We start from the raw sequence: 14,190 nt of genomic DNA on the forward strand, positions 1-14,190 counted from the left end.
AGAAGCTCCCGAGCTTTCTAGATGCTTCTTTGTGAGCTCATCAACTTCAGTCTTCAGGTCAGAAGTTACTGCTTTAATTTATTATATGTTTAGAAGGACAGTACCTGAAGCAGATGGTTTTACTTGGAAACCATCAGAGAAGTACAGAATAGTACTCTTCTGTCTTCTAGTATTTTTCTGATTCAGTAACGACAGAAAAACAGTACCCTTCAACTTCTAGAGTTGATGGAAGAAAAGGAAGCTGCCATTTGTTGGGTATTTACAGAACGTGTTAGTCTGCTGGGCACTGTACCCTATATCATCTTATTTAGTCCTCACTTCATCCCCATGAAGTGATCTCCAGGCAGTTTAGAGAAGATAGCTAAGTTTTCCCAAATCACACTTCTAGTTAGTAATAAAACCCACATGCCCTTACTTCCTCACAAGGACGTTTCTCAGCTCTTTGCATGGATCTATCATATCCAGAAAACACCACCATGAGTTAACACTTCCTAGTGGCATGCCACTGGTCAGGGCAGAGCTGGAATGTAAAGCCGGGCAGTCTGGCTTGAGAGCCACACTCTTAGCCAAGACCCAGTGCTTCCTGGACAAGCCAGTTCCATCTAATTTAAAACTCTGTATTTGCAAACAGAGAAATTATCAAATGAATGGGAAATTATTTCATCACTTCAGATATAAAGGTTGTTACATGAGACTTACTAGAGCAAGCAGTCTATGACTGAGTAAGTTACTGGTGTCACTAGTTCTTCTGCAACTAGTATTTCCTCATGGGGCTTCTGACATTGGTCAACCTAACCCAGGTTTGAAGTGTCATAGAGACAGTTTGAATGGGAGAAACCTCACTGTGTTGTGCATGCAGGCACCCTTTCTGCCTGTCCCTTGATCAGGCTCATTAAAGCTATAGAGGAAGAAACTTGTCTCCAGAAAACACCACATAGACAGTGTCTTTGTCTGTAAAATGGCACCACAGGGAACACTGTTTCTCCATCTGCCCGAAGAATAAACCCTTCTGAAGTTTAGTCAACGAGGAACATCAGTGAAAGCCTTTAGGGAAAAACCAAATATATCTTTAAAATGTACATGTCATTCTTTAATATAGCTTTTGTTTAAAGACTCAGTGAAGGAACATTCCTCATTCTTCTGAGAGCTCACCTGAAGTTTTAATTATGTGACTAGTCTGGGAGTTTGAGTACAATGAGGGTTGTACTGACGCAAATCTTCCCGTTGCAGTGACTGCTGGTATAATTTTTTGACAGTTAACTAATGTCTAAACTGCTTCAATTATCTTGTTTTCCATAGCGAAAAATTTAATTAAAACAGTGCAGATTGTGAAAAGGTTATTTATGAAAATGCATTTTAAACGTGAATTGAAAAGCCTAGGGACACCTTTTTATTTTAGATAAAAAGATGAAGGTTCTATAATTTTTTTATCTCCATTTTACCAGAAGCAAGAGTAAGTGCAGTGTGCAGTTTACTTGAAATGTCTATCAGGTGCTTCACAAGTCTGTCTCTTTCCTAAACTGCTTGAAAAGTTGACCTATTTTAGAAATGCAATACTTTAGGAAATAATTTCAGATTTTAAACTTATGAATATGAAGGGATTTTGTTTTTCCTTCTTACTTTAAGCAAAAACAACCCCAGAAAAGTGCTTTGTTCATGGAGCAGAGGACTCTGAAATGATAGTGTCTCTGAGGCCTGGAAAGCAGATCCTGCCTCCCTGATGAGGAAGGTTATCTGAGAGCACGATGGATGCATCCTAGTCCTCAGGCGGGTCAGTCCTAAGGCACTAGATTAGTCCTCGGTTACAATGGATTTCCTACAGGAACCTGCCATGTTAGTGTTATTGTTTTCTTGAGCCTTTAATCAGCTTGCGTAGAGCTCAGTCCTGCCTGCAAGTAGATGCTAGTCTACAGAGGACCCGTTGAAGCCTCCCACAATCCCCTGTGTGCGCCAGGGGCTCCCTCTCTATTGTTTGGATCCATGTGTGCACATCCTAGTTAGGGTATCACCTTGGAGTGATATGGTCACTCCTTTACTTGTCAGTTTTCCCATTATTTTAAGCTGATGATAGGGCCATGCCTTTTTGTCCACAGAGCCCCTCATCAAGTGAGTAATCAGTGTTTGATTTCTTGACATGGGAACAAAGCACAGTGACTCTTCAGGATAAGAACACCTGCAGTTGACTTACATGAGTATTTAGGGGGACATCTAGAGATATCCTCATAGTGCGACATTATCTGGGGGAGTTCATCAGGGTACAGGGTCTGACCCTCAGTATGGAGTCAGGCAGTGTATCACAGTGGTTAAAAGCAAGGTTGGGAACCAGACTGACTAGTTTTAATTCCTTGCTGTGCCTTTAATTGCTGTGTGACCTTAAGCAAGTTGCTTAACTACTTTATACTTCAATTCCTAATCTGTAAATGGAAATATTAGTGCTTATCACATAGGACTGTTAGGAACTATTCAGTGCTGTTCACACCCACCAGGAAGATTAAAGTTAAAACAATAAGTGTTAACTGGAATGGGGTGCTGTAGGAATTCTTACCCACTGCTATGGGAATGTCAGTCCATACATCTATGTTGGAAAAGGGTTTGGTGGTTTGGTACCACATGTTAAAGCTAAAAACAGGCCTTCTTCCCAAAGCACAGCGGCTCTGCTCTGGGAACCACAAAAGAGACTCATAAGGCTTATGTAAGAGGTGTGTAGGCAAAACTGAAAAAGCATTTACAACTAGGGTGGATAAGGACGTGATAGTACAGCCATATAGGCAAGCTTTCAGGCCGCGAGAAGGAACCAGTGGTTGCTGCCTGCAGCACAATGGATGGATCTCATGAGCATGAAGCTGATTGAAAGAAACAGGCACAGAGGGGTTGCCACCCTGATTCCATCTTTATGAAGCTCAAAAGCAAGTAAACTTCACCAGCGGTGTTGAAAGTCTGGATGGCGTTCCTTCTGGTGGGAGGTAGTAACTGAGGATGAGCCCAAGGGGAGCGTCCGGGGGCTGAGATGTTCCCTTTCTTGATCTGTGTGCTGATTACACAGCTGTGCTCACTGAGCTGTGCACCTGGGGTGTGTGCCTTCGTATGGCTTACATTATACATGAATAAAAAGTTGAAAACATGATCAGTTTGTGTATTAAAAATATTGTACTAGACAGACCAGATACTCTTGTTTATAACAGAACAGCACGTCTTTCATCAAGCAGATTTGTTCAAGCTGAACAAACCTCAAGCACATCTGGTCCCTCTACTATTAGACTAGATGATAATCTGAAGGTTTCTGGGTAAGTCTACAAACTGAGCAAGGAGTAATCGTAATACTAACCGTATGAAATTCTGACAGGGATGTTTTCATTGTGGAGCAACCTCTGCACTATGAATCAGGCATATGTCTTGGTGGGTCAGGAGCCCTTTCCCCTTCCAGCATGGGATCGGAGGCACCTGGGGCCTCTCTCCTGGCCAGTCAAGCCATGACCCGTGGAAGAATGAGAGAACTCATGTAAACCCTTCCCTACCAGTCAGTCACCATTCAGGAAGTGTTTACTGAAGTCTTTCTTGTACCAGGCCCTGGGGACACTAGTAGACAAGGTCAGTGAAGCCCCTGTTCTCAGGGAGACTGCATTTCTAGTGGACGATATGGGTAATAATCAGATACATTGGATATTTGATAGGAATTGGGGTTCCTCGTCTGAATAGCAGAACAGAAAATGACATGCATGATTATTTCCTTAGCTTTGTGGGGGTGGTACCAACAACCGCTGCTCTGCTTAGGAGAGTAGTGAGCCCACTTCATACACAGTGGACGCTGTGGGCAGCGGGCTTCACACTCTGGTGGAACCCTGGTTGAGAAAGGCTGTGAGGGCGTCTCCCAGTTCCTGCAGAGGTAGCTGAGAAGCTGAATTGAGCCTCAGAAGAAATCCAGAGTTTGAGAGGGTTAAGTAGTTGGAGTCCACGGCCCCCCAAGTTTGGGTGTAGGAGGCTGATAAATCCCTTCAACTTTGAATGGGAACCCAGAAAAGCTGTCCTCCCAGAGGAAGGCTGCTTGTCGTCATGGCCCTGTGTGGGGTGCGGTGAAACTGGGACTGCGACTCCTCCTGTCCTGTGCCAAGAGCAAGTGTAATTCTCTCTAGAGAAACACAACAGTGTGGGCCTTCAGGTATTTCTCTCGTTCTTCATATATAATTGCAATTAATCAAAAATTATAGGCACACAAGATGAGGAACCAGTAAAAACAGACCATAATAGATTCATAAAGCAGACACAAACTTTATGTTCTTTATAATCATGGAATTGAAAAGATAAAATTGATGATTTAAGCAGAGAATTGGAAAATATAGAAAACAGATACTCTAGAATTGAAAAATATAAAGAATAATGAGATGGTTTTAGTTCCAGGTTAGACTCAGATAAGGGAAGAAATAGTGTATTGGAAGTTAAATCAGTGAAATAGATAAAAACCTGGACAGCCCTGAAGATCGCATGAGGCACCAGAGCCTCCAGTGGCGCCTCACTTGAAGCCCCAAAGGCCCCCTGAGACATGGCTCCTGCGCTTCCCTCCCTGGCTCACCCCACATTGACCTTTCCATCTGCCCTTCCTTCTGCTGGAAGTACCAGTAGCACCACCAGCAAAATCAAAAATCCACATAAGCGGCTTCTCACTTCTTTCGCATTTGTAGTCTTTTCTGTGAGGACTCCTGGCCCCTCTCCGAGATCTCCAGCATCCCCGCTCTCTCCCTGTGTCCCTGAGGACTGAGGTGTGTTATGTTCCCCTCTGGAATGGAAGCTGCCTGAGGACAGAGGTGCTTGTTTTATTCTGTTTGTTCAATACAGTCTCCCCAAGGGCTCAGAGCAGTAGGCATTCAACAGATGTCAGCCTCCCGGGGAAAATGGAAAAACCCACATAAAAATCCTTAGCAGAGGTACATAATGTGGGCTTAATAAAATTGAGTTACCCCCTTTTCTCATCTTTGTGGGATATTTGGTTTAATTTTCTATTTACAGTTTTCTCTTTCCTTTGTGGAATTTCTGAGTTAACCTCTTTGTTATTTTCTGTATTATATTACATTGTATTCCTTGTCAAATCTAAATAAATCTAGCTCTATCTCAGTGAGAGACAAACAGAGGAGGGAAGACATTCTATGAATAATTGATGGAGACCTGTTTTTGAAAGCTGTGGCCAGATGTGGATAGAATTACAACTACTCTTGGTCAGCCACTCTTCTATCTAAAAATCACAGCAGTAGTTAATACTCGTGTTTGCAGAGTCAAGATGTAGACATCACACTTTAGACAATATTTTAAGAATTTATCACATTCACCAAAAGAAAGCTACCTGGTTGGTAGCTCTGATGTTTCTCTGGCCTAATAGCTTGAGAGTGTTAACAGGAATTAGTCGTCAGTAAACTGGAACCAGGTTTATTGGACAAGAGCTGTGCCAGACAGCCTTCATGTATATTTCTTGGGTTAGTTTCTCCCCAACCCCTGGAAACAGCCAGGGGATGAATTAAGATTGCAAAATTGAGGTGGACATATGTATACCTGTGGCAGATTCATTTTGATATATGGCAAAACCAATACAATATTGTAAAGTTAAATAAAATAAAATTTAAAAAAATAAATAAAAAGTAAAAAAAAAAACATAAATAAAAATAAAATAAAACTAAATTGGGATGAAAATTATGAAGTTAAAAAAAAAAAAATTGAGGTGGAAGGAGGGCAGGTGATGGCCTAAAGCCACACAGCCAGATCAGAGGCAGAGCTGGGGTCAAAACACAGGTGTCAGACTCCAGAGACTGTGGTGAGGGGGTGTGCGAGTCTGGAAGTATGTAATGTATTCCTCACAGCCATAGATCAACACGTGGGGGTACAGCTTGATTGTTGAATTAATGATGTCTTATTTAAATGATTATAGGGGACAGATTCTTATTTAGAGTTGTTGTTAAAATTGTGATTTTTGTCCTTAATTAAAAAATAACTTGGCTATGTGATGTGTTCACGGTCATTGGTGATACTCAACAAGGATATTACTATTATTCAGAACTTCAGCAAAAATGAATTTTTCAAAAGACTATTCTTAGCTAATGTGTGTGTTTGATAAACTCAAAATAATCATAAGCCTAAATTTAAATCTTTTAACACTGTTTTATATGAAAACTTTGTACATTTTGAAATGACCAGGTTTCACCCTAATTATAGTGAAGTGGTGTATAGTTAGCATAATTGTCTCCTTTTGAAAGGACCCAGAACCTAAACATGATTTTTAAATCACTTTTGTAAATTCTCTGTTTAAAATGGTTTTTCCCATCTTAAATTTTATGCTTGATTTTACTTGTGACAGAAATAGAATTAAATAGGTCATGCTGTTTCCTTTATCCTAGAACATCTTTTCTCTTCAAAGTAAGACTTCTTGGTATCAGGTCGTATGTCTGTGGTTTTCAGGTTGGGAATGGCAGATGAAGGATCTTTACCTGTGTTAGAACATGTTTTGGCTACTGTGGCCCCCCTGACGCCTACCTAGTGTCCAGGTCGCCCTGTCAGCTCCATTTAGACGTCTTCCTTATCAAAGATGAAAGTGCAGGAGTGGATCTTGACAAGTCTCTTGAATGCTGCAAGAATGTTTATCAATATACTTTTATTTCTTGTCCATCTTTGTTCACTTAAAAAAAAAAATTATTTACTCTCGGTTTTCTGGGTCTGTGTTGCTGCGCTTGGGCTTTCTCTAGTTGCAGCTAGTCGGGACTCCTCTCTGGTTGTGGCGTGTGGGCTTCTTGCAGTCGCTTCTCTCGTGTGGAACACAGGCTCCAGGGCCCATGGGCTCAGTAGTTACAGCTTTGAGCTCCTTCCTCATTTTAACCATTTGTTGATCCTTTGCTGGCTGACCACTCCGCTGTTTCTCAGCCAATGATCTCATCTCTGTCTTGCAATAAAACAGCAGGTATCAACAAGAATCCACTCCACTCCCTCCCAGAAGCCACATTTATCCATGTTCACACTCATTTGTCTTCCTTTTGTCGGTTACAATCTGCTTCATGCTTTCCCTGTATTTTTCAAGTCCTGTCCATTGAACAAATAATGCTTGTAATGGAAGAGGCTACACAACCATGGACAAATCCAGCTGTGAAATCATCATGAAAGAAATCTTGTGAGAGTTGCATTTTTAATCTTTTTAAATCATCAATGTTAAATACGGAAGTCAATTATTCCATGACCTAAACAATTTGAAAATTCAAATAAACTAACACTGTATTAGGGCTTCCCTGGTGGGTCAGATAGTAAAGAATCAGCCTACAATGTGGAAGACCCAGGTTCAGTCCCTGGGTCAAGTAGGTCCCCTGATGAAGGGAATGGCAACCCACTCTAGTATTCTTGCCTGGAGAATCCCATGGATGGAGGAGCCTGGCAGGCTATAGTCCATGGGGTTGGAAAGAATCAGACATGACTGAGTGACTGACACACACAGAGCCTTGTATTAATACTATCTCAGAATAATTGAGCAAGGAATGAATGACATAACTAAGTTTAAAATAGTCTGTTACTTTACATTTCAGTTAAGAAAATTGTAGTCATTTACAGGAGTTTAAAGAATCTTGATTCTTTAAATAAGCATAGAATTCTGCGTGGTTGAAGCCATTTTCTTTTAGAGCTGCTGACGGATTACTGAAGCAGCAGTAAGCTCTACATTTTGCCAAACCACACACTCAAGGCAGTGACCTAGTTGCACGTCCAGCCCTCCAGATTGATTCCTCCTCCATGCCCACAGCATTTCCGGAGAGATTCCTGAGGTGCAAAATCTAAACCCACACCCTGTACCTTGGCCACACGTGGTCTGTATATGGGCATCTCAGGCTCATTGCTCCCCACCTGCATTTGCAGCACAGCATGCCCCCCTGACCCTGGATGAGAAGGGGTCTTATGACTGTACCTCCATTGTTTTGCACCTGCTGTTCATTCTGCCTGATTTTTAATAAATCTTCCCAGCTGCTTTTGCTTTTCTCTGCTTTCATCACTCTGGGACACTTAATTCCCCTCTGCCTTTTGGGTTGTTCTGTGCTACCCCGATGCTTCCCTTTGCCACAACAGCTGGCGTGTTGCCTGATGGTTCTCTCTTTAGTCACCTGTCACCTCTGCCAGAGTCCTCACTAGACCAGGACACACCTTTCCTCTCTGGTGTCCAGCAGGAGTGCCAGCCACAGGGTAGGGGCCACAGGGAGGAGGTAGTGTTGTTGGGTTGTTTTGGGGTTTTGATTTTTTTTATGTAGTAAAAATTACTTTTTTTGTTGTTAAGAATGATAGTTGCTTTCTTAACTTCTGAATTTATTAATTCACCAGAATTGTAATATCTCATTTTGCTACTTAAAACTAAAATCATCTCAATTTTTGTTTTGTATTGTTGTTGGTTTGAATCTTATCTGATATGTTTCTCCTCCTTGCATTGGTCACTGCAAGAGCATAGCTATATTAGCAACTCACTTTCAGCTACTGCAGGAGACATTGTGGTTTTCCAGTATGTTCCCAGGATATTTTTGACTTTTATTCTTCCTCTGCCATTATTTAATGAGTATTCCTTTTATATTTATCTGTTTTCAAAATTCTGAACACATACCTCTTCAATAAATATTCAATTTCTCCTTTGTGAATAAACATTAAAAAATCTCAGGTGATCATGTACAAATTGTATAAGCCTACTCCTACAAAGACAGTGTCATCCCTATGAATTAATATTTGTCTCACACAATTAAATGCATTATAATTTAACTTGCTATTTAGATAGTTTTGCTTTTCTAAATTAAATTGAGTTATGGTATTTAGATGCTTCTTCAAAGAGAATAACCACGGTCATCACTTTAAAATCTTGTCTAAAATCAGTGACAATAAAACACAGAAGCCCATCTGTCTCCAGATCTTTTCTCTTACCCCTTGACCACATTTCTCCACTCCAAGAGATCTGCGGTAATCATTAAATTGATTATCATTGATAATACTGATGTTCTAAAAATAGTTAGATTATATCCTGGCTCTTTTAAATGTTAACTAAATATCAGTAAATGCAAAGTCACTGTAATTGATTACCCCCAGAAACTTAGAAGTCAGTTGTTGAGCAGGATTCACACTTCCATGGATATAAATGTCATTGAGCAGCAGTTTGATCTTACAGAATGATCATTTCTTTGGACGTTTTTCACTTCCAAAATAGCTTTGAAATAACCATCGTGTACTTGTTATCACATCTGCACAGTGTCTCAGAATGTCCCTGTAGAACCAGGAGGACGGCTTTAGCTCTTGTTGCATTGTCTTTCTGTTGTTAAGCTATGACCGTTCTTCATCAGTTCAGTCTATTCTGATGCTCGACCATTATCAGATGTATGATTTGCAAATATTTTCTCCCACACTGTGGATTGTCTTTTCACTTTCTTCCTAATGTCGTTTAACAGAGAAGTTTTTAATTTTGATGGAGTCTGCATTTTTTGGTTATTTTGCTTTTGTTAGCCTGTCTAAGAAACTAATAACTAAGATGACAAAGACTGACTGCTCTTGAACCTCGCTAGTGAAATTTTCATTTGAGTTATACTTTGCACTTCACGAATTTCTTTGGACTCATTTCTGTACTAATATTCTCTATTTTGGTGAGGCATTGTTCTCATACCCTTCTTTAGTTTTTTCCATGCAGTCTATCTTTTAGTTCCTTGAATTCATCTCAGATAACTGATCTATGTCTAGCAAGTGCACTGTCTCAGTTTCTGCAGGGACAGTTTCTATTGACTACTTTTTTCCTTGTTTACGGACTGTACTTTTGCATTTCTCTGTACATTGCAGATTGTCTTTTGTTTAAAACTAGATGTTTAATAAATAATATTTCCATGTGGGAATCAAATTCTCCGCATTTTGGGCTGGGACTTTAGTTACTTTTCCAAACTTACATTGTGAAGTCAGTATTTATCCTGCATTGCCAGGGAAGTGTCTTCTCTGTTACCATGGTGCTCAGCTGATGACTGGACGGAGGTTCTATCAAATGGTTAGAAACTAAGTCCCTCATCTTTGCCAAGAGTCTGTGAGTACATGTTGGAATATCTCTTCAACACTCAGCCAGGCAGTTTACAACTAACTCTGGCTTAGCCTTGACTTTCCTTCTTACGCTGAACCTCAAGGTCAGCCAGAGGAGAGCGCTCAGGACCTTCTCAGGTCTGTCCTGGGCAGCTATATGACACGGTATCTAACTCCAGAACTATGGCAGAGCCTTGCAAAGCCCCAGTGGATCTCGCGTTCCTCTACTTTTCCTTGTAGCCTGTTGTTCGCACCAGTTTTCCTCCACACCTCAAGCGGCTGAGATCATAAACAGTTGCCCCTAGTTATTTTCTCAGAGATCCTCAGGGAGAAGGCCTTGTGCCCTGGATGAGCTCCAAGTCCTCTGGGAATGGGGTTTGGAAGGCACTCCACCCTGCCTGCCCCCTCCAGTGGCCTCAGGCCTGCTGCTTTCCTGCCTGATTGATTTGGGCTCCTACAGAGCTGGGGTCAGGGATGGGAACAGAACAGGTTTAAAACATCAGAGCTCACCGTTCTTTCCAAGATGCAGCCAATTTTTAAAAATAAATGCTCCCTAGATCTCTGTAAGCCTGTGGTTAATTTCCAGAGTTCTAAAAATGTTCATTCTGACAGTTTTTGCCAGTTTCTCTTTGCTTTTTCAGAGGGAATTTTTGGAGGTTCTTACTCTGTCATTTTCACTGATACGAAAATTTTATATTTTTCTTTACATTATAATTAGATATAGAGTTCAATGGTAGCTGAATTAATAAAGATTCAGTGAAAGCAGAATGCTTCTTTCTTTCCAGAAACTTCTCTGAACTTTTTGTCCTTCTGTTGTATTTTAGGACTATGATGATGGATATGGCACTGCTTATGATGAACAGAGTTATGATTCCTATGATAACAGCTATACCGCCCCAACCCAAAGGTAAGTGTCACTCTTTCTGAACAGACTCCATAGCAGACGCTTGTGCTGTCCACATTTTATACCCTCTGGGAACAGGATGACGATTGGCCAGTGAGGATGATCTGACTTGGCCTTTGTTTTGTTTTAAGTGGAGAAACTCTGTCTGTCCTACCAACTAGCATGTATTACACTCAAATTTACTGTAGTGCTAAAGCAATGCGTCTTGGAAAATACAATTCGAAACTTTTATTTTCTCTAAAAATTTAGCTTAAGCATTCAGTACATTCTAAGGAAGAACAGTGTGTGCCAGGTCTGTGGCTCTTGAGTCCAGGAGCTCCAGAGTATCTTAGAAGCGTGTGACTTTCCTGCTTCATCAGCGCAGGGGATGGGAATGGCGGAAGTTTTGTTCAGTGTTCATAAATCATTTCCGCTTCTTAGCAACAGTGCTCTTGTTTTCTAACAACTTCAGATTCCATTTGTGAAAAATGAGTTAGTTCTGATTCGTTTTCTGAAGAAGTGTTCACTTAGAAATGAGTGTTATCAGGGGGGAACACAGCTTTAAAATCTTGGCATAGTAGACTTTGATGTTCATTAGTATATGAAATCTGTGTGTTCTGTTCAGAATCTTTTCCTAAATCCTGAGAAGCCTCTTGCTTTATGCTTAAAACTCTAAGTGGAAGACAAAGATAGACATATACAAGCCAAAATGCTGGCTGTATCAAGCATAAATTTCAATAAATATGGACTCCATGGGTTTTTTGATGAAGCATAAATTCACTCCTGAAGTCATGTGGGGCAAGGCAAGCTTTAAGCAGATCGGCATTTGGGTCCTGAGGTGGGCAGAGATATACTTTCTTCTCATTTTGTTCATGCCAGGTTTTTCTCCAGTATAGTGTGTCACAAGTAAGTGGCCTTTAAGCTTTGACTCCCAGCTGGTCCTCTTTCCAGGAAGCCTCGTGCATGGTGTTTGTACCCGTGAAGGTCTGGGCACACCTGGAGTGACTTGCACACAGTAAACAGCAGACAAGACTCTTTCCCCTCAGTGTCCGGCAGTTTTATGTTCCCATTATATAGATGAAGAAAAGCGCAGAGCATAAGTTTAAGTAATTAGTCAAGAATCATACATGGAGTACAACCCTTTACTCACATGTCTCGTTTAATCTGAATGGCAGCACAGGAGTTAACACGTCTGTCGTATGGATGATGAAACCGAGGTTCAGAGAAGTAAATAGCTAATGCAGAGTGTGAAGCAGACTTGGAGAGCTTGAAGTCTGCCCGTATTAAACTGTGATAACATAGTAATATGATTGATCACAGGCGTTCATTCCTGTGGTCATTTATTCAGCCAGTATGTATTAAATGTCCACTACATGTTTTAAATGTAGGCACTGTGCTCAATGTTGGATTACAAAGATTATTGAGACAGAGACCCTCTCCTTGGAAAGTTCACAGGCTAGAATTAAATATAAATATTTAAAAGGAGTGTAAAATGGTAACCACATGAGAGTTTGAGAGAAAATAGTGCTAAGACAATGCTGGAGTCTGATTGGGAACACAGGGGGCATTTCACTAAGAAAGTGAAGGGCTAGTAGGAGTCATGAAGGTACAGACACCAGAGGACATTGCTCAAAGCCAAGCACAGAGCGTGTTGTCTGGGCTCCATGGTGTGATGCACAGGAGAGAAGAGGTGGGAGAGGGGTGACCGTGTCCTCCCAGGTTTGGGGTGCAGGCTCCAGACCATCAGCAGCACTAGGGAGCCGCCGACGAGGTGCCGGCTAGGGAGTGGTGTGTTCACACTTGGGTTTGGAGAATTAACCAAAAGGCCGTGTAGAGGCCAGGTTAGCAGATGGTGAGCCTGGAGGCAGAGACCAGTTAGATGGCACCTTATATATTATAAGCCCTTTAAACATCAAGGAACACTCACTTAAAAGGAACATCTTACCGATAGCCCAGCCACCTTCTTGGTCATGATCTTTTCAGTGCTACAACTCATCTTACTTGAAAGACTGCAGAGAACTGTGTGAGAATTGCACATTCTGGAAAATGCAGAAATTGCTGTTGGTCAGGTACTCTGAATATTCATTTATCCTCATAACCTATGAAATAGGCATCAGTCCTTTTAAAGAAAGAAGACTGGTTTATAAAAATTAGGTAAACTTGCCTAAGATCAGGCATCTTACAAGCTAAGGGGCTTGACTTTGCACCTCGGTCTGTCTGTCTTCCTCTTCAGCAATTACTGTAAATCATGATGAAGCAGCTACATTACGGAATAGGATGAAGAAGTGTTTCCAGGAGCTGTGTTAGTTTGCTACAGTTACCATAACAAAATGCCACAGACTGTTTTAAACAACAGATCCTTATTTTCTCAGGGCCACAGAGGCTGGAAGTCTAAGCTCAGGGTGTTGGCAGATCTGGCCTCTTCTGAGGCTCCCTCCCTGACTTGCGGCTGGCACTGCTGTGCTGGTCCTCACACGATGTCTCCTCTGTGGGCACATGCCCCTGCTGCCTCCTTGTACCCAGATTTCCTCTCTACAGTGACACCAGTCAGATTGACCGAGGGCCCATGGAAGGCCTCCTTCGACTTCATCACCTCTTTAAAGGTCCTGTGTCTAAACACACATTATAGGTACTGGGGTGGGGCTTCGATTTATGATTCTGGGTGGACAGGTCAGTTCATAATATGCACATATTGTAACATTGGCTTAAGTACAACACTGTATGTCTCAGAATTAGAAATCTAGTCTGAGCCAGTTAAAGCAAATTTTGAAATCATCCCCCAAATCAAGTAGTGGGTACTGACCTGTAAATCGCCATCATTCTCACTGTCGGTACTGAACGTTGGCCGTGTGCTTGGTGTACTCTGTGGGCTTCACAGAGACTCTCTCTGCTCAGTGTGCCCTGAAATATTGCAGAATTCAAGTCTAAGCATGTCATTCCCTGCATGCAGGTTCAGAGAGGTTAACTCACCTGTCTTAACTCACAGGGCTGAGCAGTGGTAGATCCACATTGGCCCCATGCATTCTGTTTTGTACTCTGCTCCATCATCTTTCAACTTGCTTTTTGTCATGGTTTTGATTTCAGTTGCTTAAACTGATTCATGTTCATATTTCCCGTCACTCAGTCATAGGTCCACCAGGCTCCTCTGTCCATGGGATTATCCCAGCAAGAATACTGGAGTGGGGTGCAATTTCCTCCTCCAGGGGATCTTCCTGACCCAGGGATCAAAGATTGAACCCAGGTCTGCTGTGTCTCCCACATTGGCA

The 14,190-nt window shown here is 41.6% G+C and overlaps 1 protein-coding gene across 1 annotated transcript in view; it reads left to right on the forward strand.

Moving 5' to 3' along the window:
* The window catches only part of KHDRBS3 (KH domain containing, RNA binding, signal transduction associated 3), a 98,704-nt gene that overhangs the window by 65,244 nt on the left and 19,270 nt on the right, over positions 1 to 14,190 (forward strand). The window contains exon 7 of the mRNA XM_010834805.1: positions 10,866 to 10,948. Within this exon, the coding sequence (XP_010833107.1) occupies positions 10,866 to 10,948 (83 nt within the window). The remainder of the gene's footprint in view (positions 1 to 10,865; positions 10,949 to 14,190) is intronic.

This window comes from Bison bison, unplaced genomic scaffold (assembly GCF_000754665.1).
Source record: "Bison bison bison isolate TAMUID 2011002044 unplaced genomic scaffold, Bison_UMD1.0 scf7180017864036, whole genome shotgun sequence".
Taxonomy (NCBI): domain Eukaryota; kingdom Metazoa; phylum Chordata; class Mammalia; order Artiodactyla; family Bovidae; genus Bison; species Bison bison.